Source organism: Haliotis asinina, chromosome 10, assembly GCF_037392515.1.
Source record: "Haliotis asinina isolate JCU_RB_2024 chromosome 10, JCU_Hal_asi_v2, whole genome shotgun sequence".
Classification (NCBI taxonomy): domain Eukaryota; kingdom Metazoa; phylum Mollusca; class Gastropoda; order Lepetellida; family Haliotidae; genus Haliotis; species Haliotis asinina.
The window spans coordinates 29,002,839-29,026,441 of NC_090289.1; the positions used below are offsets into that span (position 1 = coordinate 29,002,839).

A 23,603-nucleotide genomic window follows, 5' to 3' on the forward strand; every position below is an offset into this window, starting at 1 on the left:
CGTGTGTAATATTTCGAAGTTTTTCTTCAGGAACACACTGTCATGCGTGATGTCTTATCCAACACGAGTGTATATTTCGATGGACTCTTCGAAAACTATCTCAAGACTTGGGAACATTTTTTTCTTGTGCAATATGAAACTGCATCAATACACTCTTGTTTGACTTCGGACGTTATGTTTGCACGCCCTATATAGGCGTCACCCATACCAAGGTATACACAGAGTATGTAGCTGCTTTTGTTATACCATTCAAAAGTACACACACCTATGTTCAGACTTTCTAACACAATACTACCCCAGACCAGACTCCATCTAATTCAAATACTGTCGTTGATTATAAATGAATGAAAAATCCTTAAAAACACTATTCCACCTGAGTAATATTTGAACCACTTTATAAATGACAGCGTAGGAAATATAACCCGTCCCAACGTCCGAGACGGGTGAATTTTGAGGTGGACGGGTTAAAAAACGTCTAGTAGGCTACGTCCTCATGTCGGGTCAGTTTTCAGATCTTGATGGAGATGTTGATGACTTGTCTAAAGACTAGTATTATGTTGCAACTAGATGATTCCGCTAGAAGAGATTTAACAGTCCAAGCTCTCTGTGTGCGTATCTTGAAATGGTGTTTTATTTATATTTGGAGGACAGGCTAGATTTTGGCAGGACTTGTAAAAATTTTGACCAGCCAGTCCCGTGGACAGGCTAGATTTTCTACATCGTTCGTATAGTGTGAATGATTGTTGAGGTTAGTACTTTTACTACTATAACCTACATGAAAAATATACACCTACATGTAGGTATGTAACTATTACTACGCGCCTGTCACTCCCTGTCACGCAAATGGGACGTTTTCATGTTGGATGAGACGAGCAGACGATCGGAATGAACTACAATCGATCGCGCATTGATAACAGATGAGTGCTGCGGTTTGATCTATTTTTAGAGCATACCGGTTCAGCATATCATCAGGTACGATAACTGTGCATGCCTGTCAGCAACTTAGTAGTACTGTGTCGTCGACAAGCTCGGAATATCAGGTAGATCTAACTCGTTTTTCTTGTGTTTCCTCTACGTGAAATATTTTTGCACTGACACTCTCTCGATTAAGCGTCTGCCTTATTTTACGTGTTCGTTCGCTTGGCTGTCTAAACATGGCGGTCCATCAAAGAATCCAGGTGAGATGCTACCGTAACAGTCCAGGTAGACTGGTTCGGAAAGCGAGTGTCGTCCTAGCGTCCAAAGCCAGCACTCAGTCATCAGTGTCACTTAATTTAATTAGCGGGTAAAAGCTGTGAGGACATGTGAAAAAAATCCGTGACATCTTCCTCCCATAATGTTATGACTTCATGGAATTTTGCGAGAGAGCGTCAGCTTGCAATCGGTTAGGTCGGGTTGCGTCCTGCAGTGGTGCACCCACTGTGACCAAAACAACTATTCTTTATAGTTGAATGCAACCAAATATGTTTACCTAAAACGCCACATATCGACGTTGTTTTTTTTTGGGTTATTCAATGAATAGGCCCCAACGAATACAATAAAGAATATGTTAAACTAATTACAGTTTTGAAAATAAATGTTAAACTATAATTATAAATTTTAAGAGTATTTTGTCACAAAATAATTGTTGCAAGAATAAGCTTGTGGATTTATTCATCTGTATAACATTGTCCTTCAGTCATGTTCGGGAATTTCGTATGAATAAATAGGGGCTGCTGGGTCATAATAAACATTTATGAGCAGAGTGGATAGTGTAGATTGTCAGACATTGTAATCAAGGGCTTGTGGATAATTAAGACATTGTCACAGACTCAAATTAGGTTACGTGTTGATTGCTGACGAAATTAGAGCATTAACATTTGGCAAGTTCTTGAGTAAAGTGTTTCATTTACCTCATTCCAACTAGCAGAGATCACCAATTGTCTCCATAACTCTCTGAATAGACCTTTAATGGGTGTGTTGGCTCTTGCAAGCTTGTAATATATGACGCATGTTTGTTTCAGGAGTGTAGAAAGACTTATATCCTTGAGAGAGATGTTTGCTAAAAATTATCCATTGACCTGCTACCATGTTTGACAACTGAAAATAAATCCTGCCCTGAGAGTCTTGATGTCACCAAATGAGAGATTTTATAGCTGATCCAGCATATATTTTATGGTGTTGTATGGTCTTTATGTAGAAATAGATATACATGTTTCTGAGTGAAGTATTGTCAAATCAGTCACTATAACAATATCCTGATTTCACTACTTTGAAGTATTTCTTGTGAAATTTTACCTGGATATGACTGCTTTCCTGATCAGCTTGAAATAGTTTCAAATCACCACAAATATTTCATATTTGAAAAGTGGACTCTGAAAAGTCTCTATTCTATTGAATTTCTATCAAACTATGTCTCGATCAAATTTCCAGCCTAGATCCAGAAACTGCATTTAATGCCATACATAACTTGTTTAGGTGTAAGGTGATGGATAGACTGATACACTAACACTAGTAACAGTCTTCCTACAATTGATACCCTGAAGGTCCCGGCGGGGAATAGGCCTTCAGCAACCCATGCTTACCATAAAAGGCGACTATGTTTGTTGTAAGAGACGACTAACGGGATTGGGTGGACAGGCTTGCTGACTTGGTTTGGCATATGTCATCGGTTCCCAATTGCGCAGATCGATGCTCATGTTGTTGATGACTGGATTGTCTGGTCCAGACTCGATTATTTACAGACCGCCGCCATATAGCTGTAATATTGCTGAGTGCAGCATAAAACTCAGCTCACTCACTCACTCCTACAATTGAAGAAGTTGACTTTGACATACTCTTGCTAACATTTCCAACTGACCCTTTTATGTAGAACTGAAGTGATGCAGGTTAAACTGAAAGCAAAATCTAAAATATCAAGGGGTATTTGTTGTGTATATTTTCAAAATTCAGTAGATATGAAGATTCATTTGCAGAATGCATGTGAGAATCACTGGGACCAGTTTCCCAATGGGCATATGTAGTGGCTTTTACAGGATGAAAGCACAGGTTCCTTAATTTGGATTGTCTGCAGAAAGAGGAGACACTGTATGTGTAATGTAAACGGTATATTTAGGACCAATGTTTTGCAATTGCCTGTCAACTGTCAGATGAGACAAGTTATATATCTGTGGAACCAATGAGGGAGCCTAGTGGTTAAAGCATTTTCTCTTAACACTGAAGACAATGTGTGAAGCCCATTTCTGGTGTCATCTGCTGTGATTTTGCTAAAATATTGCTAAAAGCGGCATGAAACTAAACTCACTCACTTATTCATTCATTCAGATTATTCACTCACTCATAATATTCCTGTTACTGGTGACACAGCTCCAAATGTCAACATTCATAAATTATCACACCCAACCTTGTTAGCCTGACAGATCTGATAAATGAAGGTACTGACAATAGCTTTTATCATGTTGAGGCAGTAATTGAACTGCACAAGGAGCATCAGGCTGTCAAGTTACACCAGGTGTTGAGGCAATAACTTCAGGACAGGTTTTGACAACATGAATGTCTTGACCTGACCAGTGTTTTACATGACACAGAAACATGCATGCAGTACCTACAGATTTGTAGAATGAAGCAGAATAAAAAGTAACGCATACATAAGCACACCCGGTAATATTCTTTGTATCAATTATAGGCAAGCAGTGTGAAGTTCCTGTTATAAATGTCATCATATCTTCCAGTAAACACCACTTTATTGGACCCTCATATTTTCTGTTTGAACTTTGATCTTAGTAATTAGGAGTCCTGGACCCCTAGTTTAGCTGAGTAAGATAAACCCTGCCTCTCCACACATGGATGTGTAGGACATGTCAATGGGTTTATATAGATATTGGCTTGACAAATTAACACTTAATAACACACAGCTGTCGTGTGTAACTTGCAAGGAATAAGGTAAGGATAGGTGAACTTGACCTGACATCATTGCCACCTGGGGTTGACAAGTTGGAATTCACACTGTGCAGTCAGTGAGTGAGTGAGTGGGTATTCGTGTTTCTTGAATGCTGAAGTATATTCTACTTTCTAGTGTTATGAGGGCAGCCTGTAAATAACTGAATGTTGTGCAGGTAAACATGAATGAAAGTGTCAACAGCACCATCACATACATTCATGAGGCCAAATCCTGTATTCTTGTCCAGCATGTTCAACAGTAGGTCGCTCTTGGGCTTAGTAAACCCGGGCATACCAGTTAATTTAGTGCGTCAGTATACTGATGACACAAAGTTTTGGGATCATGAATGAGTGAGGGTGTTTAGTTTTATGTCTGTTTCAGCAATATACCAGGAATATCGGCGAGGACACCAGAATAGGGCTTCACACATTGTTCCATGTTGGGAATTGAACCTGGCATGGCGAGTGAATGCTTTAACCACAGGGCTAACCATGGCCCAGCTGGGATCATAAATATATTGAGGATATATTTAGGAGTGAAGTCTAAGCGCACTGTTTTTCAAGAAATATTGTTTCAGTGATATATGCTCTTGCTCATCATGCTTATCATCCCTAACAATGGTATTTTCAGCTCAGTGTGCAAGCCTTTTCTTGTTCAGGTATGCACTACACTAGCAACAATGTGATATTTCCACTGTGATGTCATCTCATGAAGTAATACTGTGTGTAAATTATGGAGGGAGTTTGTAACAGTTTATATCCCACTATATGTGATGTATCATTATTCCTTATGTTATATATGACACTGTTGCTATCACTTGATTTGTTAACAGGGAATTTATTATCAGTTCATTTGATTATGTATAAATACAATACTGGACGTCATGCATAGCTATGAATGTATAAGGTTAAAAGATGAAATATGGCCTTCATAGATAAAAATATTTGTACCATTCATGAAAAGAAAAACCCAGACAAGAACAGCTCTTATTACAATGTTTGAGCCTGAGTTTATACTCAGAACAAACTAAAGAACACTTAATTCTTACAGATCACTATTATTAATCTTTCATGGCCTAATTGTCAGGTTAATAGAGTAATGTGAAAGAATCAGGTGTTGTTTAACTTCTTTTGAACAGTGCATATCCAAAACACCAAATCACCATTGAAAAAATGATGATTTCCTTTTTCATTGAGTGAAAAAACACATACTAATCTCTGCCATTAAAATGTCATTAAGACTTTGTTCACTGGATCTTATTTGTCTTTTCTTATTGGCTAACTTTGTAAAAATTGATATTGAGGCAGGTGTGTGTGATTTATACACAGATCTTTAAAGTTCTGAGAGTTCTTGACCTCAGACTTTCTTGTCAGTACAACATAGTTGGGTTTCCACTTCTCAAGGAATGTAGGGGTAAACCCCATAGCTTAAGTGACATCTATCTGCGGTGGAGGGTATCGGCATTAGTTACAGGGTTGTATGGGGAATCGCAAGTCACCTGACCTACATTCTCAACTATGAAGCAATCTTGCATACTATTCAACCTGCATATAGCCTTCTTAAAAAGATGAAATGACTTGCTCACAGTATTCATGAATGAGTGTGTCAAAATGACTGTTGTGCTAAATTAAGGGTAATTGGTGTGTGTGATATTTGCTGATTCGATACAGACACACATGGCAATAGGATCTGTGTTCTATACAGCAATCCTGCAATGGTTTGTTTGAGATAATGACGGTTATCAGTTTTGACTTTAAGCAGCTGTCCACGCCTTAATGTAGTTTTGCTGGGTTTGGTGTGGGTTACTTGACAAATTTGAGCTTAGTTTGTTTTTAATTTTAGGCAATGTCTGTCTTTTGACAGTCAAGTACACACAGAACATCTAGTGAAATAGACAAGACTTGATTTAGATTAGATCACATTAGTACATCAATCAAGTGAAATAGGTAAGGCTTCATTTTGATTAGATTGTATTAGGACATATAGTGAAATAGGCAAAACTTGATTTCAATTAGATCACATTAGGCCTGACCTAAGCAGTCAAGATGGCTGTCAGAAATAATATCAAAGCCTGGGATTGTTATATCTGACCAGTCTACCTTGATTTAGTCTGTCTGGTCCAGACTCAGTTATGTGCAGACTGCCATCATATAGTTAACTGATGGCTGAGTGAGATAATAAACAACAAACAAGTTAACATACATCGTATGCTCTCATAAAATACAAATTTGAACGATCAGCACTTCGATATGAGAGAGAGCGAGGTGTCAGAGTACAGACCTAGAACTCTGTCAATCCCCCAGGCCAGTTTGGTATTCATGTGTCCCTTAAGGCATGGACGGTCATTATAGTGTGTCGGTAGATAAAGCACCATAGTATACTGAGGAATGTGCTGCTCTTAGAGAAGTGAGGGTTTCAATAGAACACATGGAGCGGAACATCGGAAAGTACAGTGAGGATTTCCTACAGATGGGTAGCGAGTTGAACACTTTGTGGGGCTGTCAGAAACTGCCTGTACATGCATGTCTGGCTCTACCAAGTCATGAGTCACATCAGTGTATAAATTGCACCTACCTCTCATCACTGATGGGTCCCAGTGGGTGGGGTGTTGGTGAGGTCTAGGGGTGGGATGGGTGTGTGTAGTTAGCCCTGACCCCTGTTTAGTCCTGATCTGCAGTCTGGTTTGTGTGGAGAAGTCAAACAGAAAATGTGAGGGAGATGTTGACACTAATTTGACTAAATATAGACCTAATGATATTATTATTAATTGTTTACAAATTTCATATACTCACGTCTTCTAATTAAACATCTTCCCAATATATATACCATTGCCGCAGCTTAGAGTAGACATGCATAAGTAAGGTGAACTACCTCATACCCCAATAATGTGTATACATGTATGTATATACTTTTGTGTCATGGACCAATCAGTGTTGCACTAGGGCTGTTGACCCACATCTATGATGAAATAAAGAACTTGAATATCCTTTTGGATATGGCATTAAGGGTGTGAGTGAGTGTAGAGTATAGTTTGATGCCGCTTTTTGAAATATTCGACCAAAATCACAGCAAGGAACACCAGAAATGGGCTTCACATCATGTACTCATGTGGGAAATCAAACCAAGGTCTTCAGTGTGACAAGGTGATGCTTAACCATTAGGCTACCCCATCGCCTGTTAAGGGCAAGAAACAATATTAAGGACAAAATGTAGCTACTGTAAGCAATTGTTATTTAAAAGTCAGAGGGACCAAACTCACCATACTCAGCTTTGTCCAATGTGCAGTTTGATTGAACTGTATACAATCTTTGAATGGCATTTAGAAGTGAAACATGTAAAGGGGTGTGCATGAATTCAAATTCAACTTCTGTATGAGGAACACAACATAAAGCACTCAGAAACTTCATGATTTATTAGATGACATCCATAAGTTATCTCCCTTTATATATAGGTGCACATATACAGGCCCATGGTTGAAATGTATATCTATATCTGAGTGAGTGAGTTTTATGCCGCACTCAGCAATATTCCAGCTATATGGCGGCAGTCTGTAAATAATCGAGTCTGGACCAGACAAACCGGTGATCAACAACATGAGCATCAATCTCAACAATTGGGAACCGATGACGTGTCAACCTAGTCAGCAAGCCTGACCACCCGATCCCGTTAGTCGCCTCTTACGACAAGCATAGTCTCCTTTTATGGCAAGCATGGGTTGTTGAAGGCCCATTCTACCCCGGGACTTTCACGGGTCATATATCTATGTACACATACACCATGATATACCTGGTCTGGTCAACAGGAGCTACGTGTACAATTTACTACAAAGAGTACCAGTGTCTAAAATAAGGTATAATTATTAAATATGAATGATGATATTAATTGCATCCATTATCATGATTAAAGTGTCAACCAGTAATGTAAGCAGCCGCGGTCAGCAATATATATCAGTAATGGCTGCATGTCTATTGTAGTGTTTAAAGATTTATTGATCTGAAATGAACAACATCTGTGTATGACAGACCAAGCACTGGCTGTGTTTGTGTACAATCTTGCAACCAGTGGCGATATGATCTATATCATCCTGGCTTTGTACTGGGCATGAACTTGCTCACCCTGGTCCAGCAGTTATCTGAAGACATACATCTCAACATAATGAGTGATCAGAATGTTGGATCATTAGATCGGATTTCAGTGTTTGATTCAATCAGTGGCCTTCAAAGGTGTGATAAGGATGTGAATATGTGGATATTTTACAAAACATTATTTCAGATGTGTATGAATTTAGCTTCTTAGAGATCATGATGTTTGTCAAATACATCTGTAAACATGGTAAATTATGGGTATATCTACTACTCAAAAGTAGTTAAAGAACACAGTGACATGGGAAATTGATATTAGCCTTTTTAGGAGTGGTATATACAGTGTGACATATATCAGGGACCAAATTTTCTGCTTTGGTGGTCACTGTGCCAAGAATAGCTTGACACGTTCAGATGATGCATCAGATAGGGATTTTAAAATTGATTGACTACATGAAGAAAGACTAACTGATATTGAATTGTATATATTCTTTGTAAACATAAGAGAAGGTTAATACATAATTTATGATATGTCTTATATGCTTGCTTCAGTTTATATATTATATTTACACTTTTTCACCCAGAGGGCACACACATATACAATTAAGCCCATTTCCAGTGTCCCCAGCCATGATATTGCTGGAATATTGCTTAAAACAGCGATGTAAAAACACTTATCACTTAACCAGTGGATCTCAGAGTGGGTGTTATTTGTATCCATTCTAAATAATTATACATTTAATGGTTTCATTTATGGAAATCTGATGATAGTATCATTGGTATGTTTAACATTTTTCAACTATGCTCTGTATACACCAGCTGGTTTGATGTGAAAATTTATACCACACCATTGCTAGGAGAGAGCTTTTCTGTGTACTTTGAATTGATGTATGCTGGTACAATAAATATCAAACAACACACTTGTTAAGTAGAACTGCCATTAGCTGGGTTGTATCTGATTTGGTAATGTCAATGTATTCTGTGCTATTTCGTTAGTATTCACCAGAATAGAGAGCACTCGGTCTTCCAAGAACGGATGGACATTGATTGACCAATGTTGCAGGCAGAATTCAATGATTGCATGGCGCCTGATTTGGCTCAAGTTAGTGTTTATATTTATTGCATGAGTCATGCAATATGCAGCAATGTAGCTTGATTAATTACACCAGTTGACAGTTTGTAGGTAACTCATGAGCCTGGTAGTTATCTAGATTGGGATCAAAACACTGCTGCAGCTATGGTTGGATCAGTGCAGCAACTGTGCTAATTGTCTCCAGCCTTAATGTGATGCTCCCTGTACATTCCAGGGTGATCTATCGTGTTCTTCAGAGAGTGCTCTCATTAGAATGTTTTGGATATTTTTCTTGCCATGTTTTTGGTTTGATATCATGTGTAAACTGTTGTACATGCTTTGATAGTGATCCTGGCCTTTCTGTGCCATTTGTGTACATTGATGCTCATGTTGTTGATCACTGGATTGTCTGGTCCAGACTAAATTTTTTACAGGCCACCACCATATAACTGGAATATTGCTGACTGGCACAAAGCTATACTCACTCGCTCACTGTCAACAAATTTGTGGAAAGATAAAACAGGTTATTCTTCACCATGTTCTCCTTCGACACATGTGGTTGAGTTTCACCAGTCATGAACATAGCCTCAATCCCTGTTGCCACAAACATCCCCCAAATCCTGCAGAGCTCTTCTTGCAGATTATCATTGTGATGTGACAGGTTATTTAGTTTACAGTTCTTAGTGTTGAAACTTGTCTGAAAAAGTCTTGACCAAGAAAACAAGTATTTCAGATTGTTCCTTGAAAAACACTTTTTCAGAAAATGTTACCAATTCTGATGAAATGTTACCTGGTGCCAAGTGTCTGACTTTTTTCTGAACTGGACTCCAAGTTCTTGTCCATACTGCGAATCGTTGTTGTTGACATTAATTGAATAGATCTCTTTCCCTCCTTGACAGTCTGCATGCATGGGGCATCTTTACAGAATCTCATTTCTACAAGTACAACCATTACATTGAAGGCATTTGTAGTGGAGTTCCTGTGAAAAACAAGTTTCCTTGGTGTTTAGTTTTTGCATAAATCAAACTTTATCATTCAATTCAGATTCAGAATTTGTTTAAACAAAGTAATGGAAGTGTTTGGGTAATTCAAAAGGTAAACACCAATGCAGTTAGCTTTATGTTGGTTTTGAACAAATATTAACATAGGAACAATGGGTAAACAATTAATTATGTGAGTTGAAACAATGGGTCTGTGTTTGATGATACAATTCAGCATTTTTGAGTCTATACGATCAAGGGCTCCTTGGTTATGAAATCAGGTGTATTGTGATATTTCCGTACAAGGATTTTAGCATGTGTTATCCCACACTGACAAAATTAGGGTCATGTGTTAACAGGTGCTCTGAATACAGACACAATCAGATTTATTTGGCTTTTCTAGAGTAAATTGTAAGACGTGGAAGTTAATGACCAAAGTGTTTCAGTTTGGAAGAAACCTCATGCCTAACAGGTGGGTGCAAAGTCACATTGGTGGGATATTTGAAGTGTCAAGGAGGCCCCTGACTTAAACTTTGTAATTGAGGAAATGGAGTCAGTGGGAGGTGAGGGTAAACATGGAGGTTGTTTGTTACTGAATGAGACTGTATGAGAATGGTTTAGGGTAGGAAGGAGCTGGCGCAGGTTATGGAACCATTTAAGTAGAGGTTCATTAGCAGGCTACTGTGGAATGCTGAGAGGTGGTGTTTGCTCTGATAGTGTTGTGGAATGTTAGTATTTGATTCGCTGGTGTGATAAGTTAATTAATAACCACATGCAATGATAGGATGTTTTAGCTGCTGCACCTAGACTTATAATTGAGTTTATGCACAATGAGTTGTTTCTCACACTTAGTAGCAATATATGTCAAATTTGTCATCAGGTTGAAAGGCCACTTGACAAATAATGTTTAAGTAATAATTATATTCTTTGGAATATAATAACATGTCTTTTGCCTCAATAGAAGCTAAGATGTAATTATTTCTTGTTAGTGTTACATGACAGATTAGCAATAGTGCCAAGAAAGAATCACAAGAAATAATTGACTGTTCTTTTGAGTACTGCATCAAAAACATGTCTGTATCTCTTTTGAAGTTTAGCATTACTCTAAGGTAGGGTTGTTACAAACTCAAAGAGATCACTAATTTTAGTTTTTCCTAACCATGGTTTTCTGAATATGTTATAATTGAGTTTATACACCATGAGTTCTTATGAATATGATTGTATGTATTGAGACAGGTATGATGTGAATATGTGACAGTGGTTATTGGTGAAGTCTTGAAAGACATGAGCCCAATATTCATTCATGTTGTGTGACAGAGCTAGCCTTTCAGCAAACTAGGTGTTTGTAGTTTGGGTGGTGGATCTTTGTACATTCATGTGAAGCCTCCAGGGATGACTGAGCATGCTTTAAACAATATAAACACTGAAGTGTAAATATGTGGGTTAGAGATGTTGTATCAGTTCAGGGTTAGTTCTTGCAATATTACATTACTTTGTAATAACAATGTATGTGCTGCCATATCTCCCATGGGAGCATATTCACTAGTGAAAAGGAGACTTCCCTTTGTATGTTTATTGTAGTCCCTGTTACATCAATGAAAACCTGAATCAAGTTATGATTTTGCACCTATGTGAAGAACCAAATCCCAGCTTTTGATCTTAACATGCTTAAAGCAAACTTTTGAAAAACTATGTTAAGCCATCACTTTTTTAGCCCTTGTGATGAGCTGTCAGTACATGTACTGTGTTTAGTGATCTTATCTCTGAATTACATACATGCATCATGTAGATTATGTTGATTAGAAGCACCACTGGTATTTTACGTTTTAACTTCTTTGCTTGGGTTTGCCTGTCAAACTGGAGACCCAGGTTTGATTCCTCAAATGGGTACAATGTGTGAAGTCCATTTCAGGTGTCTTCTGCTGTGATTTTGCTAAAAGTAAAACCACACTATTTAGGTTACAAGATTACATTTCCAATAGACACAGTTGGTATTTTAATGATTATTAAGTTTATATTTTCGTATCAAGTTTGCAAAGCTGAATTACATGGAACATTCAAAAGCAGTTATTTATCAACTTCCAATGGAAGATTGAGTATTTTAGTATGGTTTCATTCACTTTCTGCAATATCTAGTTGGGGGACAGCAATGGACTTCATACATTCTACCTATGTGGGGAATCGAACCCAGGTCTTCACCATGACAAGCAAACGCTTCAACTACTATGCTACTGAACCACCACCTGTGGAAGACTGAAATAACTCTGCGCCCTCTTGTTAATCATGTTAATAGTGTATTGTAAATGTCCTACTTTTCTCATGTAAGAAATAACACATAATACCTTTGGATATGTTGTGCATGTCACCTACTTTATGACAAGTTGCTCATATGCATGCTTATCCAGCTGTGCAATGCATTAGCATTCCTTACCCCTGAGAGACTGACGTGTATTCTGAAATGTGGGTATGTTCATACCAGTTCCGCTTCATTGTGTCCAGAGAGAGTCAGTAACAGTTTCAGTGCTTGACGCAACTGAACCAAATAGGTCAGCTCTTCATAGTGCGGCTTGCAGTGTATGAATACATGTGGTGCGACTTAGTTCACATTCAGGGCAGAGGGGTAGCCTAGTGGTTAAAGCATTCGCATGCCACGCCAAAGACTCAGGTTCAATTCCGCACATGGGTACAGTGTATGAAACCCATTTCTGGTGTTACCTGCCCTGTTCTTTCTGGAATGATAAAACTTAATAACAGTGGCTTAAAACATACTGACAAGTTCAAGTTCCAGAAATATTTTGTATCAATTACAAATATGTTAACTTTAGTTAATTGACATCTTTTTCATTTAATTCATTCAACACCTTAATTTACATTCTTAGCAGTGCAAGAAAATTAGGAATATATTATCAGATTATACTGAGCAGAATTTCTGCTCAGATGTAGACAGATTAATGAAGTAATTTGAAAGAACAAGAAGTTCTTTAGTTTTGTTTGAGTAAAATGTACAAAATAGTTCCTTGGAATACATAACGTTTATTACATCATAGCCATGATGTTGGATTTGGCTTTTATTGTGCTGCAAATAGATTTTCAACAGGCATCTTTCTGACATCATAATTAGTTTTGAGGGAGACCTTCTCTGTCCACAGACTTAATGCAACTATACATGCTTAAGTTGGAAACCATCACAATTCATGAGTAAGACATTTTTTCAGCATATAGTTAAAGTTATCATGTCTGCCAAGTTTTTTCTTCTTTTTTTTTTCAACTTAATTGATGAGTACAGTACTTTAAATCAGTTACATCAGTTCATCAACATATACATGTAAATTACCTTATAACAATATAGTATAAGATCTGAATCTGGTCATATAAGTCAGTGACTGACCTTATAAGCTTGAATCTACACAGTTATGACCCAAGACAGCATGACTCCTGACACCATACATCACCTATGACATGCATTGGTTGTTGAAGACAGGTCCCAACTCAGATCTTCATGATTGTGTCTGTCTCTACCATGATTAAAATGCATACTCTAAAGTGCCTGAAGCAACCTTAAAATCTCTCAATAACTGATCAGTGTGAACTAGTCCTCGATAATATGATTTTGTACATCAATAGAATTTTTGAAGGTGCAAAAATATAAAAAATAACTATGACATAAGTAGGCGTGATAATGTATGTGTTTACTTGAAAAAATGATAAAGATCTGATGTGTGACAGTCCATATTAGAAGATAAATGAAATAATATCGTACATTTGATAGATCCATTCCATTATTATTCATGTTTTCTTATTCTGGAATCCTTATCTAACAACCTTTCTCCAGCTGGAAAGAAATGGGTGTTAGAATTTTATATTTTTGCTTTGGCGTGCGCTGCTATAAGTATATGTATAGATTTAAAGTGCAGCCATGCAGGTTTGTATTGCAACTGTCAACAGCACAAGAGAACCAAGGTATTATTTCAATATTGACACAATATATTCAGCTGCATACACTGAAGTCAGAATATTCCTTGGAAACTGACAAGAGAGTGAGTGACACCTTGTCACAGGGTGATGGATCTGTGACGGACTGCTCCTTACATTCCAGGGTGGGGCTTGGAGGGGAATACCTCAAGCTTCATATTCATCATTGAACCTATGTGTTTACTTGCCATCTCGTGTTTGGGGCACACAGATACTTAAACTCGTATATCAACAAAGATTCAAGAAATATATCAACACTGACATGTTTGCTACCTGTCACAGAGCTTTACAATTTTAGTGTCCATATATTTCCAAAGAGATTAGGTTGAAAAATATAGTTTTAATCCTGCTGATATTTCTGCCTTGTGTGAACAGTATTCAGTTTGACCCACTTGTATGTCATAATCGTTTTGAATATTAAGTTTGTTTTCATGTAGCCTTTTTTAATTAAAAATTGGACTAGTGGAAAGCTTGTAATTTTGACAAGACAATTTACATTAAGTATAAAGGTTAGCTTTATAATATTCAATGATGTGGTGTGAAGAGATAAAATGCTCTGCCGTCGGTATCAGTGTTTACTTGGCGATACTGTTTGAGAGACCACATGCCCAATATTTGTTAAGACAGTATGAAAATCCTCATCATATTATCTGGAGATCAATAAGGAGAGGAAGAGATGGCTGTCGTTTTGAAGAACTTCCTGTACTTGTGAGATAACTGTTTGCTTCAGATGTGTTGGTTTTTTGATCATATTTAGTAGGGTTGTAACGATGCATCAAACTATTGAAGGATTGCAATTGTTGAGACTCCGATAGCAATTGGCAGAAATGAAAAACTGTTGATGCATCGATTGTATGTGTGACTATCAGTAGTTTAGAACTGACTTCCATTGATAAATTTCGCAATGCAAAAGGCAGGATGTTTTGTTGCTGGATTGCAGCTTGAGTTTATGTTTTAACTATTTACTAGATCGGGGTTTCAAGTTTCTTGTCAGTTATTGAACAAGACTAAAACTGCCTTGTCTATGTTTTTGTTTCACTTACATTCATTTGGGAAATGACGTCAAGTGATTCAATTCAGGGAGAGAGAAACTATAGCGATACTAATGCAAGAGTTGGTCACAATAGACTATCACTATCGCAGTAGTATGTTGTGATAGACTATCGCAATCTCAGTAGTTGTCTCCCTTCAGCAGTCACCCATAATATTCAGCAGTAGTGAGCAAGACACATTTTATTTCTTGCTTCATGATTTTAAAGTTGGGATGACCATTGCAGGGTCATAGTCAAACCCGGGAAATTCAAAATAATTCATATCACTGTTCATATTATTTGTGTTTGTAAGTAAACCTGATCTTATTTTATTCTTTATCTGATTTTAAAGAAAAAATATAGCTTTAAAGAGCTCACAGTTAAATGCATGATTTGTTTACTTGAGCAAAACTCTTAGAAAGTGGGAGAGACATTATGTGACTTTCGATATATTTGTGTTCAACTAACATGACTTATTGTATCAGTCCCCCAGTTAAATAAAGCCTGATGATTATCAGGGTCCTCCAAAACATATACAGTAAGTTAATCCTAAATAGTGTATACAAACATTGTATCAGGAATTATACTGTGTATATTGAGATATTATCCAGACACTTTCGAGATCTCAAGGTGTTTTATTGTAGTTAGTACGCATAATCCAGACAGTAAGATGTCTGTAACAGTCAGTGCAGTGCTATTTATGAGTCCTAGAGAGGCCATATGTTGTCAAGATAAATATAGTGAAGACATACAATAAATGTTTAACTTGTGGAGGGGTGTTAAAAGAACAGCCAAGCATACACAAACAGGGCATGTTCAGCTCTTTCATGCAATGTTTGAAGATTTTTAAAACGACAACATTTATGAGCAGTGTAAACACAATTATGTTTCAGGATTATTTTTGGAATTTTTAACACCTTTGTAGTTATTTCAGTGCATGTCAATGTCGTCCAGTTGACTATATATGGCTCTCTCCAATTGCCGTTTTTATTCTATCAAGTTATTGATGTAAGCAAATCAAACAATATGATTTATTTGAACCATGTTACTATCAGGGTTAAACTATTGTGGTCATAACTGAGTGATGCAGTTGGTTAGGCTCGTCCCAATCCATTTGATATCAATGTACCATTTGTGAAGTTGGAATAAATTACAGTTCAGGAGAATGAATGTGCTATAGCAAATAGTGTATGCAGTAGAGAATAGCCCCAGGACACTCTCAACATGTGCAGATATCTGTCTGGTTAAGGTTTAACATCAATGTGTTTTGAGGTAGCAAGTCAGCATTGAAACGTGAAACCTCCAAGTCTTATAGTATCAAGTTAAGGATGTCGGTATCAAATTTACATACAAGCCCTTAGACACTGAGCACGTCTGTCATTATTCTAATGAGAGGACACTGGAAAACCATGAGGAGAAATTACATTCAGAAACACTATCAGGCAACCTGTACCCTCTATTGTATGCTTGTCTGTGGATGTATGTAGGTGTCATGTGAAAAATGTACCATAGTACTTCTTTGTATCATAGTACTCCATTGCAGTGCAGTGAATAATCAGCACAAGAGGCTTGCAATGGCTGCTTCTGCTGTACTGGATTGTTAAAAGCAAGAGGTCTTCATGACTCTTAATTTGCTTTAAGGCTGACTATACTCAGCGATCTGGTAGCTGTTTGGCCTTGATGCAATTGTCTCAAATGATCTGGTACCAGCTGCCTGTAGGTCATGAGATTTGTAACATAATTAGTGACCTCTGTGCTGCGGAGACAGTGTTTGTGGTCAATAAGGGTATATTCACCAATGGCTGGATTGATCTAACTAACACAATGGGAATTTTGCTTTCAGGGTTTTGTAAGCATGGTAAATTATACCCAGGATTATGTAAGAGTTATATATACTAAGGATAATTGGGTTTTCTGAGGATGGGTGCTGTACTTTGGGTTATGACCATCACTTACCTGTAAAGGACTGTAAGTGGATAACAGAATGAGTAGGCCTAAAGAAATTTTAGGATAGGTTTTCCCATGCCTCTGTACTGTGTTGTAATCTTTAATTGATTCGTAATTTCTATAGAAGTTAGGCTTGGCATTTATGTGAAGACTTGTGGATAAGTACCCAAGTTATGTATCAAGTTATCCCCTGAGGCTGTATTACCTGTTACCCAGGTACCTGTGATTAACAACATTCAAGTGTTACAGCATCACAGGTAATATCTCCAGGTTGTCAACTCTTTGTAGTATTGTCACTCGATTACTCAATAGGGCATAATATTATAAGCTTCTTTACACATCAGTGACTTCAACACTACAGGGCGTAAGCTAACCTGATCCTCCAAAAACAAAACTTTAAAAATGTACATATTTGAATTCTGACATAAAATGTTTGTTCTGTGATATTATTTCTTGGTCAAACAAATGTATTTTTTTATTATATGGAGGACCCTGCTATGCCCACAATTGTCTCACTTTTTCTGAGAGTTGCATTTTTAAGTTAGGGAGGATGCTCTACTTGACAGAAAGTGTGCTCTTAAAGCTATCTTGAATAATAATGGTCACTCAACTGTTGTATTTAAGAAGTGAGGTTCAAATCAACTTCAACAAAAACATTCTTTAAAACAGAAACAAAAATGTTTCAGTGAGTAAGTTTTGTTTTTTGGTGCTTTTAGCAATATTCAAGCAATATCACAGCAGGGACACAAGATATGGGCTTCACACAGTGTATCCATGAGTTCAAACAAGCCTGGTTCTTAAGCGTGGCAAGCAAAGAATCTCTAGACTACCACATCACCCTGTCTTGGACTGTAAATAGCACTCAGAATCATTGTGGTCTATTACAATGCTTAGGACACTGCTGAAACAGTAAATTATCAACTTGTGCCTACACCAGTGGTGCATAGTTAAAAATGATTATGTCAACATAGTCAAAGGGGAGTATGACAGACATTGTTGATAATGAATGGGAATATTAGATTGAAGAAGCCAACACTTGCATAGCATTATACAGTTAAATAGTTTTATCCTTTGCTCACCAAACAAATCTCCGATGTAGGATAGACAATAATCTTAAAGCTTACAAGCATTAGAAACTAGGATTCGGAAAGATCACTGTAGTTTAAATGTGTATCATGGAGATCAGAGTCTAAAGACTCGCATGCAGGCGTTATGAACAAATATCTCCTTCTGGCGTTAAACTCATCTGAAACACAAATGTTTAAACTTTGTGTGTTAACTTTATATTTTTTAGAATAGTTACCATGTCTGTTTGTCCGCAGTATGAGAAAATAACAACTGCTGAGAAAAATGTCATCCCCACATCCTTCTTACGCTGTTGGTTTGTTGTGGAGAGCTAGAAATATTGAAGAACAAACAGTTCACGCTCTCGCACGTTTCATCTCCACCGGGGAAAGGAAGCATATCTGGAACAAAACAAAAGCAAAACAAGTTAGCCTATTATTCCCTTCCATAAGGTTTACAGATTATGTAGGCAACAGGAGTCCAGCCTATTAGAGGTTGCTGATAGGATTAGGAGTGGCTGCTTGGCTGGAATCGACCTGGGCATATTTCTATTTGTTTGCTGAGTATTTTCAAGGGTGTGAATGTCAGGACTGCAGTGATCTGTGGACTGAGACAGACAAGCAGTGTTAACATATTCAATCTTGGATTACTAATTTACGTACAGCATTAGGAAGATTTTGATGCCTTGGAAAGAGCAAAAGTTGAAAATATAGATGATTGTGCAGAATTTCTGCAACTTATTTTGTTGTAAATTCAAGCCTGTTTGGTGTCCATGTCTGTGTGTATGTGAAGGCTAGGAAGTATTTCAGTGCATGAGGAATAATTATCTCTTGTTGGGAGGTTTGGTGGTATCAATTCAGTAGAACAACTTGGACATTGACCACACAGCACAATACAGTTGCAGGATGTTTACTTTGTCAGGCAAAGGAACCTACCCTAAAAATGGTAGGTAATTATACTTGATAACATAAGTATGTTATACACCATGTATACCTGACAACATTTCAGAAGTTTGTTATGCACCATGCATAGCTGACAACATTACATGAAAAATACGAACCCTGATATTTTTGCTCTTGCAGGTAATAGATACTGCATATGGCCAGGACCAGACATGTACTGTTACATCCATCAGTACGCTTTATGTATAGTTTACTGTGTTTGTGTTGAACACTGAAGTTAACTATATATGGCTGTCTCCAATTGCCGTTTTTATTCTATCAAGTTATTAATGTAAGCAAATCAAACAATATGATTTATTTGAACCATTTGAAGATTTCTGAAGTGATACCATTACAGGTATGGGCATCCAACTAGCACATTTATCCTGTAGTTATTGACCACAAACTGGTCATGGTATCTGTGTGGTGGTCTTAACTTGTAAACATAGTAACATATATAGATTAGTGTTCTTCTTGCCACATGGAAGTGATCTGAATGTCACAATGTATGCCTGTTTCAGTATTGCATTGCATTCAGTATTGTATTATTGATCTGTTGTCAGTGCCAGGTCACAGCTGCATTACATCATGTAAACAGTAGAAGAGCTTATACACAAACTGACCTTGTGTCATTTTCCTAAAATATTCAGTGGTCTTTATTTATTGCCTTCATACTTAATTATCTCCCTTGGCCTTGAGCCTTGCTTATCTCTTGGAGTGACATGTCTACCTGGATTTTGATTACCATATCATATCAGAAAAGAAAACTGTACATAAAGCATCAGCAGCATAGAATAATGCAGTTTGCACATTTGATGCCATGCAATGTAAGGATTTGTCATCACTGTTTGTAATATACTGCATGATAATACACACTAAATTCCCAAACATTTTTTTAAAATATTACCACCGATTGTCATATTTAGCAATTCAGCAAAAATCTGGAACAATTTATCTGGTCTAGCCGAAGGAACACACTTCTTCCCATCACAATGAAATATTTTACTCCTTAAAATATGGAAATTTTTGTCTGGAATGAGAATAGTATTGATAATAGACTGAACTCAGTGGATTGACTGGTGTGTGTAATGCAACAAGATCTTTCTGTTATACACATGACACATTTTTACAGGAACTTATTGTGATTTTATAAAGCTGTACATTTTAATTGATCATAAGGCATAATAAAAAAAAGAAATGTTCTGATTACAGACCTTTAAATATTTAGGCTAGGTACATGGATTTATATTTTAGTTTTGGCATTTTTTCTAGAAGTAAATTGCTTATTAAATCAAGTTTGACTTGAGGCCATTATGTTGACTTTCTTTATCAAAATTACCAATGTCTGTCAGTGCCGGGAAAAAAACCAATGATACCTGAAAGCCTATTTTATTCATACTGCCTAATAACAATGGGGTTAGCACCAGAATTCAAGGATCCACAGGGCATATGGGAACCACAGCATTTTTTCAGGTCTGAGAGGAACATCAAAAATTGTCACTCAGTGTTATGTTGTTTACAGTATCTTGACACCACACTAATGGTATATTTTGCTAGTAGAGCCACTCCTAGTATTAGCTTAGTGGAGAAAGCGTACGCTTGCCAGGCCTAAGATCTAAGTTTGATTCACATTATGGCTATGATGTTTCTAGACCCACCTTCTCCTACAATTCTTGTCTTTGCTTCAGGTGTCAAGATGGGAAGCCAAGTGGACCCTGCCTTTCGTGTAGTTACGCCAAACAGATCTGGCTTCTTTGTATGGAGAATTGAGGTAAGTGCCAAGTCAGAAGAGATGAATTGTGGATGGAAGTATAGGTACAACACCATTCACCGGTTCATTGTTGTAACCATGTAATGTTAAAGTGAAGATATTTAGAGGTGTCTCTCATAGATGTAGTGGTATCTATTATTAGCGGTCTGCAATGTCACCAAGGGCCGACAACTGTGGTTGTCTTGACTGAGTACGGCAATAAAACATAGCTCCGCTCACAACGGCTCGTTAGTGGTAATTACGGCTAATTACGGCCCTACATCCTGATACAACATGGTGTCAGAACTGGGATCTGGTGAGACAACTTATGGACTCTCAATCAAACTCAAATTTTGAACTTTTTGATCGGTCGTCACTCATTGACAAAGCTGTAACTGTGTGTAGCGTGAAATCGTGCTGACTATCGTCCTCTTGCACAGATTATAAGTTGCCGCGCTCTCTGCACACACGTTCTCGCCGTTGAAGAAAAATCGTCCTGACGCACGGTCCTATAGTGATAAACTCGTATCGGCGAATGTTCAGTGTTCATCATGAATAACTTGAAGCCACCGCCTCCACTGGAATTAATTGGCAATATTTCAGAGAATTTCAAGATATGGAAACAGGAATTTGAACTTTACAAAATTGCAAGCGGACTCGAAAACAAAGATGCAAACGTTATTGCTTCTACATTTCTGCATGTGATCGGCAAGGACGCTAGACAGGTTTATAACACGTTTGAGTTTGCAAACGAAGATGATAGGGGAAAATGTGAGGTATTGATGGAAAAATTTGAACAATATTGTAATCCTAGAAAGAATGTGACATTTGAAAGGTATGTATTTGGAACCAGAAATCAACAAAGTGGAGAAAAGTTTGACTCTTTCTATACTGACATTCGAAATAAAAGTGCCAGCTGTGAATTTGGAGATCTGAGAGACTCACTAGTTAGGGATAGAATTGTAATTGGAATTCAGAGTGAAGAAACTAGATCAAGACTATTGAGAGAGCAAAATCTCACTCTTGAAATGGCATTAAACATATGTAGAACAGCTGAAGCTACAGAAAGTCAAGTAAAAAGCCTCCAGGATGATAAAGCTGCAAGTGTTGGATATGTCAAGAGAAAAACACCATCTGCTAGAAAACAAAGTCATACCAAACCAAAATTGCCGAGTAGAAGTAAACCTCAAGCACAAAATCAAAAACTTCAAAGGGAAAATTGTCCATATTGTGGTAAGGAAAAACATGACAGGAAGTTTTGTCCAGCTAGACATGTTTCGTGCAACAGTTGCAAGAAACGAGGACACTACGCAAGTGTATGCCAGTCTCAGAAAGGATATGTGCGAGCTATAGATGAGGATGGATATGAGGATGACTATGACTGTGGGCAAGACGATTCACAAGAAACAGTATTTCTTGGCTCTATCAGCAGTGATACTCCAAAGCAGAGAAGTCGTCGTTACTTCAACTTGCAAGTTGATGGCAAAACTATCACTCTCAAAGCTGATACAGGGGCAGATGTTAGCTTAATATCTCAGGACATTTTCGACAAAGTGTTCCCAGGTAGACAACTTCAGAGTCCCAAACGAATTCTGAGAGGAATTCAGAACCAGCTGAAAGTAGTCGGGTGCTTTCATGCTACTGTGAAGTGGAAAGAGAGAACTGTGAAAGAAACATTTTATGTTTTGACAGAAAGTAGTCACTCACTTCTGAGCTGTGATGCCAGTGAGGACCTCGGATTACTCCAGTTCTGTTCAGCAGTCACAAAGGAGGATATGGTTTCAGAGTTCCCAGGTCTGTTTGTGGGTCTAGGTGAAATGGATGGTGAATATGACATCAAGTTGAAGACTGATGCTCAACCGTATGCTGTCACTACACCGAGACGGGTACCCATACCTCTGCTGCCTAAGGTTAAAGAACAGCTTGAGAAACTGGAGTCACTGGGAGTTATTTCGAAGGTTGATGCTCCAACAGAATGGTGTGCACCTATGGTGGTTGTACCTAAAGCCAATGGAGATGTCAGGATCTGTGTTGATCTGAGAAGATTGAATGAGTCAGTACTCAGAGAGAGACACACCCTCCCTACGGTGGATCATACTCTCGGACAATTGAAGGATGCCAGAGTATTCTCAAAGATTGATGCCAATTCAGGGTTTCACCAGGTGAAATTGACAGAACAGTCCTCTTATCTCACAACTTTTATGACTCCATTTGGACGATACTGTTACAAACGGTTGCCATTTGGAATAACTTCAGCGCCTGAGTATTTCCAAAGACAAGTGTCACGGACATTGGAAGGTCATGAAGGAATTACAGGCATCATGGATGACTTTTTGATCTACGGGATTAATGACACAGAGCATGATGAGCGTGTTAGACAGACACTCTCCTCTCTACAGAAGGCAGGGATTACTTTGAATAAGGACAAGTGTGACTTCGGACAGTCAGAGGTCCAATTCTTAGGACAGACAGTGGGAGAGAAAGGTATCAGAGCAAGTGAGGACAAAGTTTCTGCTGTAAAGAACCTCCCAGAACCTCAAAATGTTCCAGACTTACGCCGGTTCCTTGGAATGGTTAACCAGTTGGGCAAGTTTATCACAAACCTTGCAGAGTTGACCAAGCCACTCAGGGACCTCCTCAGTAAGAAGAACTCCTGGTACTGGGGTGAGCAGCAAAGAGAGGCATTCTCAAAGATCAAATCAGCTGTCAGCAGCAGGGCAGTTCTCGCTATATTCAACCCCAACCTACCAACGAAAGTAACAGCTGATGCCTCATCATACGGGCTAGGAGCAGTCTTGTGTCAACGCCACTCTAGAGACTGGAAACCTGTTGCCTATGCGTCTC

The 23,603-nt window shown here is 37.9% G+C and overlaps 1 protein-coding gene across 2 annotated transcripts in view; it reads left to right on the top strand.

Moving 5' to 3' along the window:
• The first annotated feature begins 904 nt into the window (after positions 1–904).
• LOC137298361 (advillin-like) overlaps positions 905–23,603 on the top strand; it is a 53,850-nt gene continuing 31,151 nt past the window's right edge. The window contains exons 1-2 of one of the 2 annotated variants that reach the window (XM_067830582.1): positions 905–1,040; positions 20,698–20,780. In XM_067830582.1, coding sequence (XP_067686683.1) covers positions 20,706–20,780 — 75 coding nt within the window. In that variant the 5' untranslated portion in view covers positions 905–1,040; positions 20,698–20,705. The remainder of the gene's footprint in view (positions 1,041–20,697; positions 20,781–23,603) is intronic. The other variant, XM_067830583.1, reaches the window with a different exon arrangement.